This window comes from Meriones unguiculatus, chromosome 11 (assembly GCF_030254825.1).
Source record: "Meriones unguiculatus strain TT.TT164.6M chromosome 11, Bangor_MerUng_6.1, whole genome shotgun sequence".
NCBI classification, from domain to species: domain Eukaryota; kingdom Metazoa; phylum Chordata; class Mammalia; order Rodentia; family Muridae; genus Meriones; species Meriones unguiculatus.
In genome coordinates, this window is record NC_083359.1 from 11,702,474 (window position 1) to 11,726,804 (window position 24,331).

The 24,331-nt window shown below is 46.3% G+C and overlaps 1 protein-coding gene and 1 long non-coding RNA gene across 5 annotated transcripts in view; one reads left to right on the forward strand and one right to left on the reverse strand.

Annotated features, from left to right (window-relative positions):
• Positions 1 to 1,308: 1,308 nt before the first annotated feature.
• Nlrp3 (NLR family pyrin domain containing 3) overlaps positions 1,309 to 24,331 on the reverse strand; it is a 29,016-nt gene continuing 5,993 nt past the window's right edge. The window contains exons 5-11 of one of the 4 annotated variants that reach the window (XM_060363632.1): positions 22,283 to 24,044; positions 20,341 to 20,511; positions 12,106 to 12,279; positions 9,639 to 9,809; positions 2,827 to 2,997; positions 2,160 to 2,333; positions 1,309 to 2,026 (exon numbers count right to left, since the gene is read on the reverse strand). In XM_060363632.1, the coding sequence (XP_060219615.1) occupies positions 1,927 to 2,026; positions 2,160 to 2,333; positions 2,827 to 2,997; positions 9,639 to 9,809; positions 12,106 to 12,279; positions 20,341 to 20,511; positions 22,283 to 24,044 (2,723 nt within the window). In that variant the 3' untranslated portion in view covers positions 1,309 to 1,926. Of the gene's footprint in view, positions 2,027 to 2,159; positions 2,334 to 2,826; positions 2,998 to 9,638; positions 9,810 to 12,105; positions 12,280 to 20,340; positions 20,512 to 22,282; positions 24,045 to 24,331 lie in introns of those variants that run through there. The other 3 variants (XM_021639558.2, XR_009584410.1, XR_009584411.1) reach the window with 3 other exon arrangements.
• LOC132646288 (uncharacterized) lies at positions 12,598 to 16,553 on the forward strand. Its single transcript, XR_009584412.1, has 2 exons — positions 12,598 to 13,044; positions 15,259 to 16,553. It is a non-coding gene; the product is annotated as an uncharacterized LOC132646288 (long non-coding RNA).

The following is a 24,331-nucleotide window of genomic DNA, read 5'->3' on the forward strand; positions in this document are numbered from 1 at the left end:
CAGGTAACCCCAATACCGGACACAAGAACCAGCCAGCAGAAACAGCAAAGCTGCGGTCCCTCAAAGGATGGAATACAATAGTCATTGTTCCCAAGCCCCAGGCATTGGCACGGGCTTTCTCGCAGCAGAGGTGCTTGGAACAATAGGTGTCCCTTAGACTCTCCATTTCCATAGACATGTAACGCCACAGGATAAGCACAGAGAACTTCTATTTTAAAAAGATGTTTGTTTTTAAATTCATTTGATGGGTGTTAGGCCTATGGAGGTCAAAGAGGGTGTCAGATCCTCTGGAACTGGAGGTTCATACAGATGGTTGTGAGCCAGCATGTGCGTGCTGGAACTCAAACCCAGGTCCTCAGGAAGAGCAACCAGTGCTCTTAACCGTTGGTCCATCTCTCAAGTCCTGAGAATGTCTATTACTCAGTTATAAAGTGGTTAAGTGATTCACTCACAACTAAATTAAAGCATTTTGACCTGACAAACTGCTATGTAATAGATTTTTATCATGCATGGCAAGAATTTGACAACACAGAGATAAAGCGTCACAATTCAGTTTCCCATGATACAGAAGGCAAACGTGTTAATAAATATTCAAACCTTAGACCGAGGTTTGGGGCTCAGCTTAGTACTAGAGTTCCATCACCATCATGACTGCTGCTGCTACTAGCACCGCACACACACACACACTCACACGCACGCATGCACACATGCAATACACATACACGCACACACTTCTAAGCAGGCAACATGTTTGAACTGAATTATTTACCACAAGCTTTCAAATCAGTTTTACTAGAGGGATGTAGCTCAGGTGGTGGAGGCTTGCCAAGGACCCACAAAGCCCTGGGTTTGAGCTCCAGCCTCCCATGCACTGAGTAGTGGCACATGGAGTGCCTGTGGAGTGATGGAGTAGGGGAGCATCAGGAGTTCAAGGGGAAAAGAACAGACTATTTTTTCAAAGGCCAGTTCATAAAGAGAACGTTCAGCAGCATGGCTGCTTTGCCCTTGCATAATTTCCTTACGTTAACAGCTCACCAGCCACATTTCCATAGCAGAGGCAGGGAGGCACCACTGAACAATGCTTCATAGTTTAAAGGTTGTCTCTGTGCACAGAACAATTGGTCAGCATTCATTCATGATTTAGCAGTGTGTGCTGCTTAGGAGCTGATCTTCAAATGGGTAAACCTAAGCTGTTATCACCCATGGGCAAGATGCATTTTCTAACAGAGCTGAAATCCTCCCTCCCAAATCTCAGGGACACTTATTTTTTCCCCACTAACCAAAGCTGGATTATTTTGCAAAGAGATATTTTAAATATGTAAAGTGATTTATTTTTAGTACTTTGGACAAATAACTTAAAATAATTCCAGATACATTTTTAAATTAAGAAAGCAGTGCATACATACAATAAATACAAAACAAAACAGGTTTTATAAATCCCTTGAGTTTTCAGGTAGCCGAGCAGAAAACATAACTATTAAAAAACCAAATAGCTGCCACAAACTTGCTACCTAGCACACCCAGCTGCTTACATGGTAGAGTCGAGTTCACAGAGAACAACAATGAGATGAGCAAGTGGGGGGAAAATGAGGAAGGGGGGGGTGCTAAAAAGAACAGCACGGGAGGAGGAAAGGACAGATCAACATGGTTTCTAGAAGCTGGTTCCATGGGTCGCCAGGAGGGAAGACCTTGCCCTCCCAGTGATGGGAGCCAAACCCTCTGGCAGTTTCACATTATCAGTGTCTTCGCTGGGGAAAACACGCTTGGCTTCCCACAGGAGCCTTTGCTGCAGCCCCTGAACTGGACGCGCTGGCGTGGTCCTGATGGTGGAGGAGGGCTTGACAGCAGTGATGAACAGTGTGCAGTGGGGTGTGGGGCAGGACTGTGGAGCCTGGCAGCCCTGCCACCACGGCCCTGCTTCCACACCTACCAAGAAGGCTCAAAGACGATGGTCATCTCAGGCTTTTCTTCCTGAAGCGCTTCCAAGGCACGTTTTGTTTCATAATTAAAATACATTTCTCCCAGCCTGTAAAAGCAGAAAGCAAGCTCTGGGTTAGACGCTTCAGAAAACTGCAGATACTCCAGACAAGTTCCGCCCCTGTCGCGTGCCCCCGGCCACCCCTGGCCACCCTGCGAGGCTCTCCACAGACCGCACTCACTGTAGGCTCTGCAGGTGGCAGCCCTGCTGCTGCTTGAGAACCTCGCAGAGCATCATCACCCCCAGATCGCCCAGGTCGTTGTTGCCCAGGTGCAGCTTCCGAAGGCTCAGGTTGCAGGTCAGGATGGTGGAGAGACTCCAGCAGCAGTGGGAGGTGAGGCTGCAGTTGTCTAACCTTTGAGAGAAGGAGGGTGAGGTAAAGAAAACAGCCTCAGCAGTCCAGCCCTTTAGCCTCCAAGATCTTAGCCTGCACTGTGTCATGAGCATAAAAAGCCCTGGGGCTGACCAGCCTGAAGCAGCTTTATCGCACAGTTGTTTCTCTCCTCTCTTTTGATGAAAGTTTCTTTTCCTGATCTACTGAATTATGCAGACCAAAATAGTAACAGAAATATGCTAACTGGCTTTCTTTTACCCCCTAAACATAATGTTCCTCCAGATTTCCACAAAATACCAATGAACCATATGAACTTGTCTGGGGTCACAGGACTGTGGTGTCAGGAACTCGGCTTTTAAACTTTACACCATCTAGAGCCCTCCCAATTCTCTCTCATAATCTGACACCAGGAAGACTCCTCCTTCCCCAGACAGAGATTTGCCTCACGGTCATTCCACCCATGTCCTGCCTCACACCACACATTCCCATCACCTCAGGCAGCCCACGGACTCACTCCAGCATCTGTAGCTTGCAGTTAGGATGCAGAAGACCCTCACAGAGGAACTTCAGCCCTGAGTCTCCGAGGGCGTTACTTCGGAGGTAGAGGTGTGTGAGGTTCTGGTTGGTTTTGAGCACAGTGGCCAGAGCTGAACAACCAATGGAAGTAAGGCCAGAATTCACCAACCTATAGGAAGAACAGAAGAAAGGGTCTCAGTGCCCAGGCTCTCTCAGACAGACATCACAAAGCACTTTGAAATGAATCCTCCAATGCAAGGTTTGAAGCCAGCCTCTTGAATATAATCCGAAGCATGGCTCCAGTCTCTGAATCCCATAGAAGAGATGGAGAGAGAGAGAGAGAGAGAGAGAGAGAGAGAGAGAGAGAGAGAGAATAATTGGATGCACCCACACTTCTCATACAGATGTCTTGGCAGTGGACACACTCTGCCATGCCACCTCACCTAAAAGAAAACCCCACACCCCCTCTAACCAATAATCCTCTGACACTGTAGAGACCCATGGTGATTCTGATACCACCCTGGCAAGGTAGCAGGGCAGCCATAACTACCACATACTACCTGTCAATGGGAAGAGTAGGATCAACCAAATTCCCATGAGAAAGAGATTATGAATGACAAGGAAAGGCAGAAGAACAGGCCAGGCCCTTGGAACATAAAACTAATATAATACAACTAAGGATGAAGGGAAGGTGGAATGATAACTGGAATTTCTCCAAAAGAAAAAAAGGAGATCATCTTACACCCATCAGAATGGCTAAGATCAAAAATTCAAGAGACAATGCATGCTGGAGAGGTTGTGGAGAAAGGGGAACCCTCCTCCATTGCTGATGGGAATGTAAACTGGTACAACCACTATGGAAATCAATCTGGTGCTTTCTCAGACAATTAAGAATAGTGCTACCTCAAGATCCAGCTATACCACTCCTAGGCATATATCCAAAAGACGTTCAAGTACACAACAAGGACATTTACTCAACCATGTTTGTAGCAGCTTTATTCATAATAGCCAGAACATGGAAACAACCCAGATGTCCAGGAGGAATGGATAAAGAAATTGTGGTACTTTTACACAATGGAATACTACTCAGCAATTAAAAACAAGGAAATCATAAATTTTGCAAGCAAATGGTGGGGTCTAGAAAAAATCATCCTGAGTGAGATATCCCAGGAGCAGAAAGAGACAAATGGTATATACTCACTTGTAAGTGGGTACTAGACCTATAAGATAGGATAAACATACTTAAATATGTACACCTAAAGAAGATAAACAAGAAGGAGGACCAGGGGTAAGATGATCAATCCTCATCTAGAAAGACAAAGGAAATGGACATTGGAAGTAGGAGTAAACAAGTAACAGGACACTAACATACCACAGAAGGAACCTGAAAGACTCTACCTAGCAGTGTGTCAAAGCAGATGCTGAGACCCATAACCAAGCCTTCAGCAGAGTGGAGGGAATCATATGAAGGAAGGAGGAATTAGTATAACCTAGAGGGGACAGGGAGCCCCACAAGGTCCACAGGGTCTTCTCTGAGACTGTTTATCCAACCAAGGACCATGCACAGATATAACCTACAATCCCTGCTCAGACATAGCCCATGGTAGCTCAGTATCCAAGTGGGTTCCCTAATAAGGGGGACAGGAATTGTTTCTGACGTGAACTCAATGTCTGGCTCATTGAGCTTCCCCTCCTCCCCTAGGGAGGAGGAGCAGCCTTGCTAAGCCACAGATAAGGACATTGCAACCATCTTTAAGATACCTGATAAACTAGGGCCAGATGGAAGGAGAGGAGGTCACCTCCTCTCAGTGGACTCAGAAGGGGGCAGGGAGGAGATAAGGGAGGTAGGGGAGGATTGGGAGGGAAAGAGGAAGAGAGCTATACCTGGGATACAAGTGAATGTACAAAATTATTTAAAAATAAAAAATATTAAAAAAAAGAAAAAAGGAGAGAGAGAGAGAGAGAGAGAGAGAGAGAGAACAAGACAAGACAAGGAAGGAACTGAAAGTAGTGGAAACGTGTAACTGACCTCTGTGAACTTTCAGAAAAACTCTGGAAAGTACCCTGGTCAGCAAGGGGTAAAGCAGGGGCAGGGATGGATCTAACAGTGGTAGAGGGAAGGGGTGTTATAATAGCTAAGGCAAGTTTTAGGTGCCCGTGTGGGGCACAGGGGAAGTGAGACTAGAATGCATTATGCCACCAGGGACACTAGGCTAACATTCAAGAGCGGAAAATAATATATAAAATGCCTAAAATTTTCAGCTTGTTTGTTCCACAGTACAGAATCTATCGTGAAAGAAATACACATACACACATGAGAGAGAAAGAAGAATCACGTTACATATACAAGCATGTGTTTTACAGTTACACATATAAGCATGTGACTTTTAACAAAAAAATGTAGAACTTTTCCAAAAGTGCCTGACTTAATGAGTGACTGAAAAAAAAATGATGGTTATGGGTACTATGAGATGTTGTGCTCCAAACGAGACCTTCACGAGGCCATATGGAAATGCATCCAGATAGGGGAAAAGCGAGTCAAGGAAAAATATTTCTACTGTGTTTGTAGTTTAAATTGCCAACTACACTACACAGCTGGGTTGAATTCTGTCCTCCCAAAACTTCATGTGTTGAAGTTTCAGCTCTTTAAAATATGACTGTGACTAGACCCTGTGCCTCACATGTAATTGTTTAAGATGAGGTCACTAGGTTGGTCCAAATCTAATATGATTGACATCCTGATCAAAACTGGAGCTTCTGCCTGGAGAGGTGGCTGAGCAGTTAAGAGAGCCTGCTGTTCTTGCAGAGGTCCCGCATTTGGTTCCCAGCACCCATGTCAGGCAGATCACAACCACCTATAATGCCAATTCCAGGAGCTCTGATGCCTTCTCTCCTCTTTGGTACCGCACTCATATGTAATAGCCTCCCTCAACGCACACTCATGCACATAATTAAAAATAAATAAATAAAAATTTAGAACCACAACTTGGGACTCAGTGTTACACACAGACACACAGGGAAAAGCCTGTGATGAAGGCCACAGACAAGCTGTGCATATGTGAGCCAACATGCCAAGGACTGCCAGTGAAAGAAACAACAACAGAATGGACTCTTGCTCATGTCCCCAGAGGAACCAACTCCGACAATGCCTTAACCCCCACCTCCAGAACTGAGAGACAACTTATGTTGTCTAAGCCATTATGTTTGGGGTGCTGTGTTATAGCAACCTTAGGAAACACGTCCATATAGAATATTTGGCTAGAAGGATGGCTAGCTGGATAAATATATAGAGGAGTAGATGCATGGCTCAATACGTGGACTGATAAAGCAGTTGATAATGTATGGACATATGGAAGTTTGTGTATAACATAGTGTCTGCAATTTTGCTTGCCAGGTTTGTAAGTGGCTTTCCCCAGAGGCAGAAAAAAAGTTTTCACGTTTAACCTTACCTATCTGGATAATTCATTATATTAAACTAAATATATGTTCTTTTTTGTAAGAAAAAAAAAATCCCTCATAGTGGTATCTGGGTGTGAAATCTGTTTGGGAAGACATCCGTCCATGAGTAGTCACTGGGGCTTTGGGGTACATAAGACATCTTAGAGGGTGTAGAAGAAATTAGTAGAAAATCAGCAGCAAAATCCACAGATGACAGGAAGAAAAGGCAATGCAGAATTTCCAGAAGAGGAACCCATCAAACTGACAAGGATGGCAGCAAACACAAGGAAAGGAGCTCAAGGAGGAAGAGATGAATGAACTGAAGCTCCAGACACCAGCCCAGCTAAGGGCTGACAGAGTCGGGGCAACACATGCTACCGTATACTGCAGGCTCCTCTGTGCTCTATTTGACCACCCCTCCCCTGCAGCAGCATGTGTGCTGCCATCACCCTCACCGCAGAGCTCGAAGGTACCTAGAAAGCTCAGAGGTCAGGTGATACCTGTGGGTCAAACAAAGAGTATCAGAGCCATATTGCTCTGGAAGAGCCATGGCAGCAACCGTAACATTCTAGAAAAGCAACTCGGTAAGGATGGGACAGGGCTAACAGGACAAGCCCAAGGAAGCATCGTAGCTGACAGTTAATATTGGTTGTTAGTTATGGCTAACTGACTATCCCTCAGGGGGAAAAAATCTATCTTGTTAGTGCTGGAGGGTTTTTGGATTTTTTAAAAGACATGATCTCAAACACTCGATGTAACAGAGTAGGACCTTGAACCTCTGATCATCCTGCCTTTCCCTCCCAAGTGCTAGGATTATGTGGGTGTACCCCAAAACCCAGTTTATTCTATACTAGACATAGAACTGACATGTAATGGAAGTTTTGGTTTCTTTAAAAACCCAGTTATGTTATGTAAATATGTTTTTGTTTTAATCCCAAGAGTGGGATTTTAGTTTGAACTTTAGTTTGTTCACAGCTGGTAAGTGCTTCATTGAGGGCATGGTCTTTTCCAGATGCTAATGGCCTGGCTCAGGCATCACAGAGAGGGGCGTGGTCTAGGACTCTGACTCTGACTGGGATAAATGTGAGAACCCAGGAAGAGAAAGTGTGGCAGTTTGAAGAGAACAGAGACAGGCAGTGTGCTGGCTTGGAGAGACACAGGAGAGACGCTTCATAGAGCAGTGGCTTAGAGTAGATAGAAAGTGGAGACTGCTTGCTGCGTTGGCTGTTGATGGAGATTGGTATTGACCCAAAAGAACCCATCAATCCTAAATAGCTGGAGGAAATAAATGGTTTACCACCTTTCCACTAACGGTCTTTCTCTCTTACCGAGGGGTAAGAGATTGGTGGAAGGGAAGAAGAGGCTTAAATACTCCAAATAAAATAGCGTTAAAAACTAACAGAAACATGCTGAGCAAACATTCTAACAACTGAATCACATATCCAGACTCATTTTGTTATATTTATCTTTTTTTTCCCCTGAGGCAGGCTCTCATATGTAGCTCCAGTTATCTTAGAACTCACTATGTAGACCAGGCTGGACTCAACATCACAGAAATCTACATGCTTCTGCCTCCTTTATGCTGGGTTTAAAGGCCTGTACCTCTATGCTAGGCTTGTCATATTGTGTCCTAAATATTTCTCTAACCGCCATTTCTATCAGTAGTGGAAAAAGACATTATATTTACAGATATTGACAGAACAAACATTTAGTCTTGGCTGATTTCACAGAGATGAGGTAAGTTAGGAGCAAATGCTGAAGCCCTACAGAGAATGCAATTACAAACCATAACCAGGCTGAGGGCAGACTACTCACAAAGGTGTGGGCTAGGGAACCACACAACGGTGTCTGCTGTCTAGACAGTATCCACAGGCAGAGATCTGATGCTCCGGAGCCACATTTCACCTCTTCAAAACACAGGCACTGATCACTACTTAGCTCCATTTGCCTGAAGCCAAAGGAGCTGATTGACCCAGGGATCATGAGAGAGCAAGAATGCCCACTAGCTGTTGCTTCTCTGTGTCTCTATTTGCTGCAGAATTGCAGCTCAAAAACCTGAAGTGGGGGCCAGCAAAATGGCTCAGCAGGTAAAGGCACTTGCTGCCAAGCCAGATGACCTGAGTTCCATCCCTAAAATCCACGTAAAATGGAAGAAGCCAGGCACAGGGGCGAATGCCTTAATCTCAGCACTGAGGGAAGCAGAGGCAGGTGGATCTCTGTGAGTTCCAGGCCAGCCTGGTCTACAGAGTGAGTCCAGGACAGCCAAGGCTACACAGAGAAACCTTGTCTTGAAAAACCAAAGAGAGAAAATATGTAAAAAGAGAAATGACTCCATAACATTGTCTTTTGACCACTACACGTGTACTGTGGTGCATACTAAATTAGTAAATAATAAATACATAAGTAAGTAAGAAGATGTGGTGAATTCTTTAAGTTAAAAAGGGGGGGTGCCATGCCACAGAAGGTGAAAGTCTCACTGTGTCTTCAGGGCTGGGTGCCAAAAGAACCATCTGCAATCCAGCTGGTGCCTGAGCGCATGGCCTCACTGGTGCTGATGCTGCAGCGCCTCACAGCTGGGGTAAGAGGCATCTGTGCATGTAAGTATGATGCTGTGTCTGGGAACCAGAGGGTGGAGCTGCTGCCCCACGCCCTGTGGAGCAAAGCCAGCACCCAAGGGCTCAGAACCTAAGAAGCTCTGTTGGAGTGAGAACCCAATGCCAGAGACATGCTTTGCAGAAAAGTGAACTGCATCCTTGACAGTGCTCACATATTAAACGGGTTGTTCCTGTGCACCTTTAGAAGCAAGTTCTGTGCCCAATGACAGAAATGGGGCTGCCAACCCCTAAGAAGATCCGACAACACAGCCATAAGTCAGTAGACCCTACCTCATCCATCAGCAGTCATACAGCGCTCCCCAGTGACCTTGCATAACTGGCTCCAAGACACCCCCACAGGTGCCAGAATTTGCAGATGCTCATGTCCCCCATGCACACTGGCAGTGTGTTTACATGTCACCTCTGTAATCCTCCCATGGACTGTAAACTATCTCCAGATTGTTTATGATACCTATCATGGCATACATGTTACACTATAAGTAGTTACTATGCTGTGCTGTTCAGGAGATAATGACAAAGAGGAATGTTCATATATGTGTAAGCACAGACATAATTTTTCCTAACATTTTTAACCCACAGCTGGCTAAGGCCATGGCTACCTGGATCTGCAGTGCAGAATCCCAGTGGGGGCTCCGTGTCTCCGGTGCTTCATCTCCAGCTGATGAACCATTTCTGGAGTGGCTCCACCCATGCTTTCCAAATAACCCATCTCTGAAAAGAATCTGATTTTCCACGGGAGATACGAAGACCTACTTACCCCAGCTTCTGCAAGTTACATTGTGGGTCCTTGACTTTTTCACACAGAACGCGAACTCCTGAATCTCCCAAGGCATTTTCTCCCATGTACAGTCTGGTCAGAGAATGGTTGGAACTCAGAACCAAGGCGAGATCCTGACAACACGCAGATGTGAGACAGCAGCTGACCAACCTTCCGTGCAGAGGGGACAAGGTCAGTGCCATCTCTCATGGACTCTGTACCATATGCTAGGACACTGTGCCTGCTGTTGTTCTCCTCAGCTAAAATCTGCTCCTCAGCTCCACATGGCTCTCATCCTCTTCCCCATTTGTAAGCCCATTCCTGTACCAGAACATCTGTCTTACTCCCCTCATTTGTGTTATTGAAATAAAATATATATATGAGGCCAGGAAGATGGCTCAGTGAGTAAAAGCACTTGCTGTCAAGCCTGAGAACCTGAGTTTAACACTAGAACCCACACAGAAGGAGAGGGCTTCCTCTAAAAAGTTGTCCTTTGACCTCCATACAAACTCCATGGCATGTACATATGTGTGTGCTCAAACAAACACACATACAGACACACACACAATAAATTCTATTAAACAGTCTTTTAATGAATGTGTGATAAATTTTGTCATCTTAATCACTTTTAGGACCAGAATTTTATTGAGGCCTGGTAGCAGAGGCCTGCAGTCCCAGCTACTCAGGAGGCTGAGGCAAGATGACCAAAAGCTAGGGATATCTGGACAACTTGGCAAGACTCTGCCTCAGTATGAAAATGGAAAATGTGTGGAAAAGAATGTTTGCCCAGCATATGAGAGGACCTAGATTCATCACCCATCACACAGACACACACACACACACACACACACACACACACACACACACACACACACCAGACCTCAGTGCATCCTTTAGAGTAGCCATCACCACTATCCATTTCTGATCACCTTTATTTTACAAAACTCAAGTTCTCTGCCCATTAAAACAAAACAAGCAAGCAAACAAAAGCTCCCCATTTCTTCCCTGCCAGTCCCTGGAAGCTACCATCATGTCTTGTATTATGAATTTAAGTAACTTGGGGTTCTTCAAGTAAGTGTAATCACCGTGTTTGCCCTTTAGTGACAGGCTGATCTCACTTCATAGAACACTCTCAAGGCTTGTCTCAATTTCAGCAAGTATCAGACTTCGTTCAAAGCTGTGTGTGAAAACACTACTTTCTGTGCATTGTCCATCAACAGACACAAGAAAGCCTCTGACTTCTGACTGCCACGCTCTGGCTTGATGTACACAAACATAGTGCCCGGCCAGCAGACACAACAAAAACACGGGATCAAACAGGGCTCCATGCTCAGGTGTGTGAGCATCACTGTGCTGCTTGCCATGTTTTACATCCTTGCTTGCTTGTTCCACATCCATGCTTGCTGCTGTCTACATTCCCTGCAGAGCAGTGGTTCTCAGACTTCCTAATGCTGCAACCCTTTAATTCAGTTCCTCATGCTGTGGTGACTAATAACTATAAAGTTATTTTCACTGTTACTTCATGACTGTAATTTAGCTACTGTAAATATCTGTGCTTTCCACTGGTCTTAGGCAACCCCGGGAAAGGGCTGGTCTGCCTCCAAAGGGGTCTCAACCCACAGATTGACACTCCACTGTACTAGAGAGACAAAAATTTCCATTCTCCACGTCCCTAGTCCTTACCAACACTAGCCTAGTTTCTTATTTGTTTTTTGGTGGGTTTGTTTTCTATGATAATCCTGGTGATGAACTATGAATCAGTACCACCTGATCGACTCATATTTGTTTTTGAGACAAGGTCTCATGGGAGCCCAGGATAGCCTAAAATATGTATCAAGAATAACCTTAAGTTTTTGATCCTTCTGTTAATATATCTGGCTTATGGGTTTAATTTGGTGCTGGAGATCAAACTTTGGGCTAAACTTGTATACTAAATACGCCCACTACTTATTGATCTGCATCCTTGGCCCTCAAGCACTTTCTTATCTTTTTAGAATTCAAGCATTCAGTAAGGACTGCACACAATAAAAGATCTGCCTCTGCTGCTTTAGCACCGTTTTCTTCTATTTAGTGTGAGGCCTAGGGGCTTATTATCATCACAAGGCTCTCAAAACTCTTCTACCATGAGGCCTTGCAGTGTTTCATATTCTCAGGTGCCTTAAAGACAGTTTTCTTGATTATTTATGAACACACACATACATATATACACATGCACACGTGTGCCTACACTTGTGCATATACACCACTGCTGTATTTTCACATGGAGCTTTCCTCACAGCAGTCACTGCCTGACTGAATGACTGGCAAACTAGCAGAGGAGAACACAGGAAGTCCTCTAGGCCACTGAGAGTGTTCTCATCCTCACACACGAGTTGATATCTTGTTGTGTCTCCCTGAAGCAGAGTCCCTGAGAGGAACCTCCCTCCATGGCCGAGCTGCCTACGGAAGGAGCGCCGGCCGGACTCACCAGAGTTTCTTCAGGGTGCAGAATAGGTGCTTCAGTCCCACACACAGAAGTCTGACTCCAAAGTCCTCCAGGGCATTGTCGCTGAGATCCAGCTCCACCAGCTTCTGGCTGCTGCTGCTCAGGACAGAGGCAATGTCGGAACAGCACTGATGGGAAAGTCCGCAGCGCCCCAGCCTTCACACCAGGTACAGAATCAGACATCAGAAGGTGGCCTCTCTCGGTACCTAGACTAGATCCTACGTGTGCTCCAGACCCACAGGTTCAAAATATGGGAAGGGGGTGAGATCTCTGGGAAGGGAGCCTACAGGAAGACCCATGGGACATGTGGACACTGAGGAGGTTGACCGTGAAGGGATATTGAGACACTGTTCTGTCCCTGTCTCTCTCTTTCCCCCTCACTCTTGCTCTCTTTCTCCTTCCTTATTCCATCATGAGGTGCACAGATGCGTCTACCATATAACAAATGCTACCATGATATTCTGTGTCCCCACATGTGGGGAGCCGAGACTCAGATGCCACTAGCTGGCGCTGACATCTCGCCCTCAAAACTTAAACCTCCAGGGTGCATGCGTAGATGCGTATACACGCTAAAGATTGCGTAAGCACGCTAAGAATTGCGTAGGCATGCCGGTAAGAGTGAGCAGCCAATCAGGGTATTGACACGTCACTCAGGTGGACCCGGGCTTATATAAACAGCGCTACTCCGGGGCCCGCCCTCTCCTTCGATCTCTTCCTTCCCCGTTTCCCCGCCCGGGGCCGCGGCCCTCGGGAAGCCGCCCGCGCCCACGAGGTGGCCGGGCGGCCTCTCTCTCCCCTCTTCATCGCGTGACTAATAAAGTTTACTGCGGAAGGATTCCTGTGGTCGCGTGCGTTTCTGCCGGCGAAACATTCACGCGGCGGCTCCCAACATCTGGTGCCGAAACCCGGGAACATTGCTGGGTAAGGAGGGCCCCCTTTAGTGGGGAGGAATTCAGAACCGCAACATTAAGGTTTGTCCTAAAAGACATGTTCGATCTCGACTTATCCCGTTTCTCATTTTGGCTAGCAGAAGCCCTTATGGCCTTCTCTGCTGTGATAGCCGCCATAGCTTTCCTTTTTTTGGTCTCGTGCAAATTCAAGGACTGCCTCGGGAGAAAGAGGAGTAGCAGGAGATTAAGGATAGGGGGGTTGCAAGACAACATGCCAGAATCAGGACGTGAGATGAGGTTAAGGGTCCCAATGGATAGAGATAGGGACGTCTCTAAGAAAAAAGGCCCTTCTGTGGACGTTAAAGCCACGGAAGAGAGAGGTCAGGGAAAGGACGCCCTGGTAATAAGAGGTAAAAGAAAAGGAAAAAACTCAATAAAAAGGCCTCTTTATCCAATAAGATTAAAATTCCCGCTAAATGCCTGGGCGCAGCCATCTTGGCTTTCATCAGAGGCTTCCACGTGGCTGGCAACTGGGCGCAGCCATCTTGGCTTTGGGAAAAATGGGCGGGACCTTGGGTATGTCAGCGGTCCCCACGTGGCCGGCGCCATCTTTGATTCAGGCTAGGAGGCCCCTGCCTCCCATGTGCTCTCCATATAATTCATTTAAAAGACTGGTGATTGTTCATTACAAAATGTTTTTATGCTCTTTTAAGAAAAAAAAAAAATTCTAACTAATAGGTTTGATATGGCTAAAATAATTTTTACAGTTTAAAATTGTTCTGTTAAGCAGTTAATTTTAAAGCTTGTTTAATCATTAAAAAATTTTGGTTGTGGGGGATTATAGATGCTCCACAGTGTTTACTGTATCAGCAACACCTAGTGGCTGTACTTGGTGTTGTCAGTCGCAGCCTGCTAATGCTAACACATGGCCTGCCGCCATAATGGTTCAGCAATTAAAGACACATAAAGCTGTAGTTTGGCTGCCATGTTTGTTTAGGGTTTCCAGCTAAGTTTAGGGTTTCCAGCTGAATTCAGTTACACGTGGCCAGCCACCATACTGGTCCGGAGATAAAGAGGGTAAAGCTATGAGTTTGCCACCATTCTGTTCAGGTACTGTTCAATTTTATTTAAAGATTCCTTCTGCTAAATTAAAGCCCCTATTTGATATTTTGGAAGGGGATGTTCATATTTCTTCACCCAGAGCCTTAACACCGGCTACAAGCCACGCTCTGCGAGTGGTAAAAAATGCTTTACAGGATGCCCAATTAAAACGTGTAGATAAAACTAAGGCCTTTGACCTGTGTGTCATTAAAACTAAACATTTGCCAACTGCTGTATTATGGCAAGGTGGGTCCTTAGTGTGGGTTCATCCCAATGCCTCTCCTACAAAAATTATTAAATGGTATCCGGATGCAGTCGCTCAACTCGCACTTCGTGGGTTAAAAACAGCCATTACATACTTTGGGAAGGAGCCAAAGTCTTTAATAGTGCCTTATACGGCTCACCAAGTTCAGGTATTAACTGCTACCTCTGATATTTGGGCGGTGCTGGTTACCTCTTTTAGTGGTTCAATTGATAATCATTACCCAAAACATCCTATTTTGCAATTTGCCTTAACTCAGGAGGTAGTCTTCCCGCATGTAACGTCCCAAAAGCCACTTCGGGATGGACTGGTAGTCTATACAGATGGGTCAAAAACAAAAATAGGAGCTTATATGGTTAATAATAAAGTTATTTCTAAGCAATATCATGAGACCTCGCCTCAAATTGTGGAATGTTTAATGGTGTTAGAAGTTTTAAAAAAATTTCCAGGTCCCTTAAATATTGTTTCTGATTCTAGTTATGTGGTAAATGCAACCAAAATCTTAGAGGCTGCTGGATTAATTAAAGCGTCTAGCAAGCTTGCAAAAATTTTTCAAAACATCTCACAGGGCTCCCCTACAACCCCCAAAGCCAGGGCATCATTAAACGTGCTCACCGCACCCTAAAATCCTATTTAATAAAACAAAGGGGAGGAGTCCAGGAGGCTCTGCCCTCAGTGCCACGAGTGACGGTTTCACTGGCACTCTTCACTCTCAATTTTTTAAATTTGGACAGTCAAGGCCATTCGGCTGCTGATCGCCACTGTTCAGGGCCTAACAGGCCCAAGGAGATGATTATATGAAAGGATGTCTTAACTGGACAGTGGAAAGGCCCGGATCCTATTTTAATAAGATCCAGGGGAGCTGTCTGTGTTTTTCCACAGGAAGAAAACAATCCATTCTGGGTACCGGAGCGCCTCACGCGAAAGCTCGTGACAGCTGAAGATGATCTTCCAACAGACACACCTGCTACTGCTGAAAGAATCCAGGACAGCGAGGAGGACCACTAATTCTACTCGAGTGGATTCATTGCCCACAGACTGGCTTTACCCTGGGTTTCTTCTGCCTTTTCTTACTTCAGATTGGGTGGGGGTCGGAATGTTTGGTGTAGCATTGTGTCGTGGCTTAGTGTTTTTTACTCTGGTTGTTCTGCAAACTCTATACCCAAAACAAACGTGACTAGGTCGCAATCGCGCAAGCACTAGCACCCTTGGAACAAGGATCGTCTCCCAAAAATTTGGTTATCCATGTTAAAAAATTAAAACAGACTGTGACACTCAGTCGATGCACCTCAGGGGTTTCACCCATTGCACTGAGTCGATGAGTGATCCAGGTTAATGTTGCCTTTGCCTAAACGGTTATGGTACCTAGACAGGAGGGTGACAGCTCTTGCACTCCCTGGAATTTTATTCCATTGCACGGGAATGAGTGTCACCTCCTTTCTGAGATGTGGTACCTAGACAGGAGGGTGACAGCTCTTGCACTCCCTGGAATTTTATTCCATTGCACGGAAATGAGTGTCACCTCCTTTCTGAGATGTGGTACCTAGACAGGAGGGTGACAGCTCTTGCACTCCCTGGAATTTTATTCCATTGCACGGGAATGAGTGTCACCTCCTTTTAAAAAATCTTCTCCCCTAGCCCCTGCACCCAGAGGACTTGTTTCCATTGCACCTGGTGGGGTAAGGGAGTAATCTAAAGCTTTTGATCGCTTACTCCCCAAAGAAGGAGTTTGCTTGATCGAGCTTAGGGCCCTCTTGTACCGTGCTTATAGGCTTTTAGGCAGTTTTCATTTATTTATTTATAACAAAAAGGGAGATGTGGGGAGCCGAGACTCAGATGCCACTAGCTGGCGCTGACATCTCGCCCTCAAAACTTAAACCTCCAGGGTGCATGCGTAGATGCGTATACACGCTAAAGATTGCGTAAGCACGCTAAGAATTGCGTAGGCATGCCGGTAAGAGTGAGCAGCCAATCAGGGTATTGACACGTCACTCAGGTGGACCCGGGCTTATATAAACAGCGCTACTCCGGGGCCCGCCCTCTCCTTCGATCTCTTCCTTCCCCGTTTCCCCGCCCGGGGCCGCGGCCCTCGGGAAGCCGCCCGCGCCCACGAGGTGGCCGGGCGGCCTCTCTCTCCCCTCTTCATCGCGTGACTAATAAAGTTTACTGCGGAAGGATTCCTGTGGTCGCGTGCGTTTCTGCCGGCGAAACATTCACGCGGCGGCTCCCAACACCCACAGGCTCAAACAACAGACTCAACTGACAATGGACTAAAACCAGAAGCCAAAACAAATTTTTCCTCCTTTTAAGTTGACCATCTCAGGCATTTATCAAACGGATGGAGAGCCGACTCCTTCACTGCTACTGTTTTCCCTATCTGGAGGTGGTTTCGGCACCAGGCAGGAGCAGATGTGTTCTGGAGTAACCAGAGTCCCTGGCAATGCACAGGACAGATTAGCAGTGCGCTTCTCCTGCCCGATCACAGCCCAGGGCTATGGGGCTGACTGACTTTTCAGGTGCACCAAGGGCACATCCTGGTTTGTAAATGAAAAGGGTGGTGAGCCTGGAGCCCCTTCTTCACCAGTTTCTCACTGTTGAAGCACCCTCATTAGGCATGTGTCACTGGAGCGTTTGTCTACATGGTAAAAAGTCTTTGCTTGCACCATGATAATTTAATCCTACTGCTCTCTCTCTCTCTCTCTCTCTCTCTCTCTCTCTCTCTCTCCATTGAGAAATTTAGACAGCAAAGCTGACAGGTGTTCTCATAAAGTCCCTATTCTGCCAGGTCCGGCAGGGACACAGAAGCCACGACCAGGAAAACAGAGAAACAAGGGTTTGGGAGAAGAGCAAGTGTAGTCTCTGCATGCTGGGCTGGTCATTAGCATTCTCCCAGTCTTCGTGCCAACATGTGGGTATATGTGGCCTTGACTCAGTTTCCTTCCCGGTGAACAGATCTCCACAAGCCACAAAGAAGAGCTGTGGGGAATGTCAGCAAAGCTGAAGCAGAACCCAGGACCAGATCCTGTGTAAACCTCAGGTCTCTGTCACAGCTGAGATAAGCCACTGATTTTGACGATTTGTGATTTGTTTTATGCACTATTGTTTAGCTCCTTGGCCCCAGGAGGCCACAATCAAGCTTGGCCTTCAGTGTGGTGGTGAAGGTGCTGAAACCTTTCAGGGGTGTGAATAAGTTCAAAGGAATGATGTCACCGCAAGCACTGCCCTCAAAAGGAATTAAAGGAGTTAGTTCTCTTGGGGATTCAGTTAGCTCCTCCGGCAGAGCCAGGGAAGGGACTCAGTGGGCAAATGTTCTTGCCACCCTGACTTAATGACCTGAGTTCTATGTCAGGAACCACGTTCCAACATTGTCCTCTGACTTTCACATGCATGCTATGACATGTGCAGGACCATATGCACACAGACACAGATAACACACAACACACACACACACACACACACACACTTTTTAAAGAAAAGAAAAAATAGAAAATTTCTTTTTTTTAAATTGTACTGCTTTTTAATTTTGACTTTTCTTATTCTGTATATTTAAAGTTAAAATAGAGCCTAGAATGGGGTATATGAAGTTCAAAAATATAAGATAATAATATAGTTCATAGGCCAGAAATATACCATGGAATGGGCTTTGTGGTAATGCTATAGTTAGGTAAATATTCAGGGAATAAGCCCAAACAAAAATGGAATAATCATAAATTTTTAATAACATTCAGAAAAATTAAAATAATTCTCCATTACATAGAGCCACTCACAAAGCAGGAGGATTTTTTTTTTTTAAATGTGTTCTGGTTGTTTAGCATTGCTGGTATGTTTGTGTACAATGTGCATACAGCACCCACAGAGGCCAGAAGAGGGCACTAGATCTCCTGGATTAGAGTTACAGATGGTTGTGAGCCACTGTGTGGGAACTGGGACTCGAACCCTGGTCCTCTGAAAGCAAGTACGCTTAACCACTGAGCCATCTCTCTAGCTGCCCCCCCAATTAAATTTTTTTTAATTAATCTCCCTTTAATATGAAGAAGTCGGATAAAAGCAGTTACAGGAGGTATTGGACTTGGCAGCTAAGAGCTCTTGTACTTGCAGAGGACCCCAGTTTGGTTCCCAACATCCACATGGTAGCTTACAACTATCTAGTACTTTAGTTCCAGGGAATCTAATGCCTTCTGGCCTCCAAGGGCACCAGCCATGTACATAGCACACAGATGTACATACAAACAAAACACTCATGCACATAAAATTTAAAAAATCTACTAGAAAAGGGAAAGCAGGTGCAAAGACACAAAACAGCCATCATCCTGATGCACACTTTTTTAATATTTATATTTTTTATTTTTTTAAGACTTGTTTGAGTGTATGTACACGTGCATGCTAGAAGAGGACATCAGATGCCAGTATAGAATGTTGTGAACCACGTGGTTGCTGGGGATTGAACTCAAGACCTCCGGAAGAGCAGGCAGTGCTCTTAACCGCTGAGCCATCTCTCCAGCCTCCCCTGATCCACACTTTTAAAGACTGGCATGGCCTGGTGTTGTAAAACTATAGCAAAATAACAGAAATTCTTCCTCAGTGAGCTGACAGGCTAAGCTTACTGCAACATCCGGCACAGTGTTACAGCCCTGGGTTGGCCAAGTGAGAATGAGAAAAAGCGAAGAGCAGCTTATATAGAATGTAGAATTGATTAAAAAAAAAATGGTGAGGGTGCTAGAGAGATGGCTCAGAGGTTAAAAGCACTGACTGCTCTTCCAGAGGACCTGGGCTCAATTCCCAGCACCCACATGGCAGCTCACAACTCTCTGTAACTTCAAGATCTGACACCCTCTCACAAACATACATGCAGACAAAACACAAATGCTCATAAAATAAAAATAAATAAATTATAAATAAAAAATGGTGACGGGATGGTGTGTAGTATGATCAAGAGGAAGACAGAGAAATGCTCAAAAGAAGGGCCAGGCATGTCAGCTTGCACTCATGGTCCCACTAAAAAAGCCAAAGCAGGAAGATTGCTAGAGCCAGAAAGTACAAGATCAGATTGGGCAACATACTGAGAGCCAGTCATTTAAACAAACAAACAAAAAAACAACCCAGAAATGTACAAGCTGTATCACTGTTAAAAACTCAATTGCTACATGCATCCACAGAGCACTGTTAAATTGAGCTGGAAGGATGGTCCAGGGACCTGGCTGGAGGAAATGCCCCAGAGGCCCAGATGCTCAGTGGGGCTAAACATGTGGTAGCACTGGTGAGGCCAGCGATAGGAGATGCGCTCTTCGTCCCCGCGACAATGTCCGCGATGAAACTTCCTGGCTCTCACCCAGAAGCCAGTCCATGAAGAAATGGAAGACACAGCCTTTGTTTTGCCACCAAGAAATAGCTTTTCTTAGTTCTTCATTGTTCCCATCTATAGTTTTCCAAACCTACCTCCAGCCCATTCAGCCTGCACATTTATGATAGAGTCAAACGTGCCCCTCCAAAGCTTCACATATCAAAGTTTCATCCCATAAGACCACAGAGTATGACCAGAGTTGAAAATCAGCACTTCAAACAGATAGTTGAACTGAATCCTAAGGGTTGGCCCTAATCCAGCTGGAGTAGTATCAGCTCAAGAAATGGTTGTAAGAGGTTAGAGCACAGACACACAGCTGGAAGCTAATGCAAAGACTCAAGGAGGCAATGGCCATCAACCAGCCGGGGAGAGACTCAGAACTAATCAGTCAGTGGATGTGTGAGTTTGGACTTCTAGCATCCAAACCTGAGATAACAAATGTTGTTATAACCTTTAGGATGTGGCCCTCGGTCCTTTTTTTACAGTAGCCCTGGGAAGAACTGACCAGACCCATCAAGGATCTTTCTCTTACTGTCTCCTCCCATTCATGTCTCCTCCCACTCACACACACACACACACACACACACACACACACACACACACACACACAAACTGGGACTTACCATAGTCTCTGAATGTTACAGCCTGGGTGCTGGAGGGCCTCACACAGTACCCTCATGCCCGGATCCCCCAGAGTGTTGTCACTGAGGTCCAGCTCAGTGAGGTTCTGGTTGGAGCTTAGAGTGGAGAAGAGGCCTCGGCAGAAGCTAGAAGTGAGACAGTTGTGCACCAATCTAGAATGGCAAGGAAGGACAGAAGAGAACAGTGGTTTCTAGTAACGACAAATTGGACAGGAGTCCTGGCACCTGCTCACAGAAAAATCTCCTACATGTCAAGACACCAATCGTGGATCCACTGTTTGTTCAGAGAGGAGGGAAGCAGGCTGGTGAGCCTTGGGAGCAGAGGCTCTTTTTGAGATGCAGAGAAGTAAGCCTTTGGCTTACTGCAAACACCTCAGTTGCCTCCTTTCCACATTAGACAACTGTTGGGACCCTGGCCGGGACATGCAGCTATGTGGCCTAAGCAGCAACTCTGACTCAGGCTGCCCACGTGCGTCAGGAGTGCTGTTAAAATCCTGACGCCAGGCTGCAGCCACAGAAGTAAAATCTGAGTCATAAAAGAAAGACCCATCTACATTGGCAGTATTTAATTAATTAGTTAGTTAGTTAATTAATTAATACATTATTCTGTCTGCCTTTGTGCCTGCACGCCGGAAGAGGTCATGAGACCTCACTATAGATGGTTGGGAGCCACCATGTGGTTTCTGGGAACTGAACTCAGGACCTCTGGAAGAGCAGCCAGTGCTCTTAACCTCTGAGCCATGTCTCCAGCCCTGCAGTGTTTTCTTTTACAGTCATTTCCAGGGATTCACATCGGAAGACCCCGTGGCCCTTATTCAGATGCAGAGAGTCTGGGGAATGGAAATGTAGCGCAATTGGTAGAAAGATCATTAGCACATTCGAGGCCCTGGATTTGGTCCCTAACACTGCGTGACAACAGAGCACATTTGTCAACACCTGCAACCCTAGTACTCAGAACGTGGATGCAAGAAGATAAAAGGCTCAAGGTCATTCTCAGTTACATAAGAACTTCAAGTTCAGGGCTAGCGTGGGCTACACAAACCCTAGCTTAAAAAACAAAACAAAACAAAACAAAACTGAACTTCTGATGGTGGATATGCGCTTAGCTAGTCCTCTTGGAAGGTTCAGTGAGAAGCAGAGAAAGCCTCAGCCTTGCAAGGAAAATGTCTGTTAGCTAAAGTAATGGATCCTCCCTCTCATTGGGGGCTTTAGCACAGTCCCTGCCTTCCTCATCCGTGTGTGGTCATAGTCAGGCCTTTCATCCTCTCTCCACCTCCTGTTAGGACCCTGCAGAGCAAGCCTGCCTCCTTCTCCTATCTCCTTTCTCTTCCCCTCTCCCACTGCTGTGGTCTGGATGTTCACCCTACCCTTCAGAAGCTCAGATGGACACCCTCATCTCAGAGTGATGGGATCTGGAGGGGAGGCCTTTGGGAGGTGGTTGGCTGAGCGGGCATAACCTCATAGAGAGCATCAGCACCTAGTACAAGAGAGGCAGGGAGTTGCTCTCCTCCTCCCAGCAGGTACAAGCAACATGTGGGGCCCTCTATCTTTAGACCTCTTGTCTTCAAAAATAACCTAGTCTCGGGCATCCATTACAGCAGCATGGATTGAAGCAAGATGGTATGCTAGAGCTACACATAGAATATAAGCAATGGAAGTTTACAAACATTTCCACGCAATGCCACAGTCCACCTGATACCTTGTGGGCTGAAGTGAGTCTCCCCACATGCTTGTTTCTTAGTTTTGTTTCTCGATCCCAATTATCCACTCAGCAAAAGTCACTCTCTACCAACAAAAGGGTGGCAGCCACATTATCACAAGGCTTGGCAACTATATTTGGAAAATAATCGGAAAGAGAACCAAGAAAAGTAGCCAGAAAGCATATGGTACATGCTACCATCTGCCTGAAGCAAAATTTTCTTACCTAGAAGAACAGCCAACATGAGGATCGGGGGAAACATACTGGACGTGGTTCAAGTGTTGACTTCCGCCCCGCTCTTCTTCTTCTTCCTCCTTGGGTGAGTTGTGGAGAAACCCCAGGGAAAGGGTTTTTACCCTATGACAGTTTTTGATACAAAAGGAAGAAACCACGTGATCCATTCTGGTTGAGAGGTTGATCTCAATTTTGGGAAAGTGGTCCATAGCGCTCTGCACAAAGTCTTCCTCCTGCATCTCATACAAACAGTAGAACAGTTCCAGCTGGCTGGGCTGCCTCTGCAGCTTCTTGGCCTTGGCCTTCTCTTCAATCCATCTCAGCAGTTCCAGTCTGACTTGCTGAGAGATCTTGCAACTTAATTTCTTCTCCAAGTAGGAGGTTCTCTCCTGGTTTACAAGGCCGAAGAGGAAACGGACAACGAAAATCAGATAGCCCTTTTCAAACTTGCCGTAATTTTCTAGGAGGACCTTCACATCTCTGTTCAGGAGATCTGAACAGCCTGCTGGTCTCTTCCTGGCAGCCACCCCCTCCTCCTCCTCCTCCTCCAGCAAATAGTACATAGCAGCGAAGAACTCCTGGAAAGTCATGTGGCTAAAGCTGTAGAATTGCTCACAGTCCACTTCCTTCTGGAACACGTTCATCCTCAGGAACGCAGAGACATCTGTCTTCTGCAGGCCATGTGTCCTCAGATCACACTCCTCAAATAGGATTTTCTGGTTCCAAATGCCGTCTGCAGCCAAGGAGCAGAGCCCCTGCAGGTGGGCAGAGAAGAGGTGCTCCTCGGTGTCCGCCCGGGATTGCAACAGGCTGGAAAGGAAGAAAACGTAGACGGCTGTCGTGGTCTTGGAGGTCTGGGCCAGGCTCTTCCCAGCCTCCATCTGCTGCTTCAGCCCCGTGCACACAATCCAGCAGACCAGGGGGATGAAGCACATGGTGAAGAGAATCTCGTTCTCCTCGATCAGCCTGAAGGCCTCCCTGGCCTGCAGCTCATTGGAGAAATACTTAAAGAAATACTCCTTCCTCTTGGCCTCGGAGAAGCCTAGGATTTCCACGTGGCGGGGGCGATCCAGCAGGTGCTGCAGCTTCTCCAAGGCCGCCGGCCTCGTGGTGATGAGCAGGCAGGCCTTGGGCAGCAGCTTCTTTCGGATGAGGCTGCTCAGCAGAATGTCTCCCCTCACAGCCTTCTGCCAGTCTGCACAGACCTCCGCGATGTGCTCATCAAAGGCTCCCTGCAGCTCATCGAAGCCATCTATGAGGAAGAGGATCCTGGAAGGCTTGTTCAGGATCTTACACACTGGTGGGTTTGGGTCAGGCCAGCAGCTGACAATCAGGTCTCCCAGGCTCTTTGGGGTCCTGAGGCTCACCTCTCGACAGTGGATAAAAAACAAATAATCAAACTTATCCTTGAAGAGCTTCCCGGATGCCCAGTCCAACATGATCTTCCGGGCTAGTATCGTTTTCCCGATGCCTGCTGCCCCCTGGAACACCACTGTGCGCACAGGCCCTGAGTGCTCATCCTCAGGCTCAAACAGCAACTCCAGCTCAATGGAACTCATGGGTCTGTCCCACATTTTAGTCCTGCCGAAGTGCAGCAGTTCATCCTCCCTCTCCTGCTTGCTTGGATGCTCCTTGACCAGCTGCAGCTGAGTGTAGCGTTTGTTGATGCCCACACGCTCACCCAGACGTGCATTCCTATCTTTGATACAGTAGAATCTGCTTCTCACATGTCTTCTGTACATCTTATGGTAATCTGCAGCAGAGACAAAAAGGTAGATCTCAGGACAAGCCCGCGCCCATCTATTCCCCAACAACAAGCTATTAGTGGACCTGTGCTCTTACAGGACAAACACTGAGAATTGTGAGGATTCAAGAACAACAACAACAACAACAACAATGCAAGGAGTACTGACTGTCATCTAGAGTGCAATGTGCTCATCAAACGTGAATGTTTACAGCAAGGTGTACTCATTGACGCAATAGCGGCATGACTGTTGGAGCAGTAACCAGCCATTTCATGCTTGGATATGAAGCCTACTC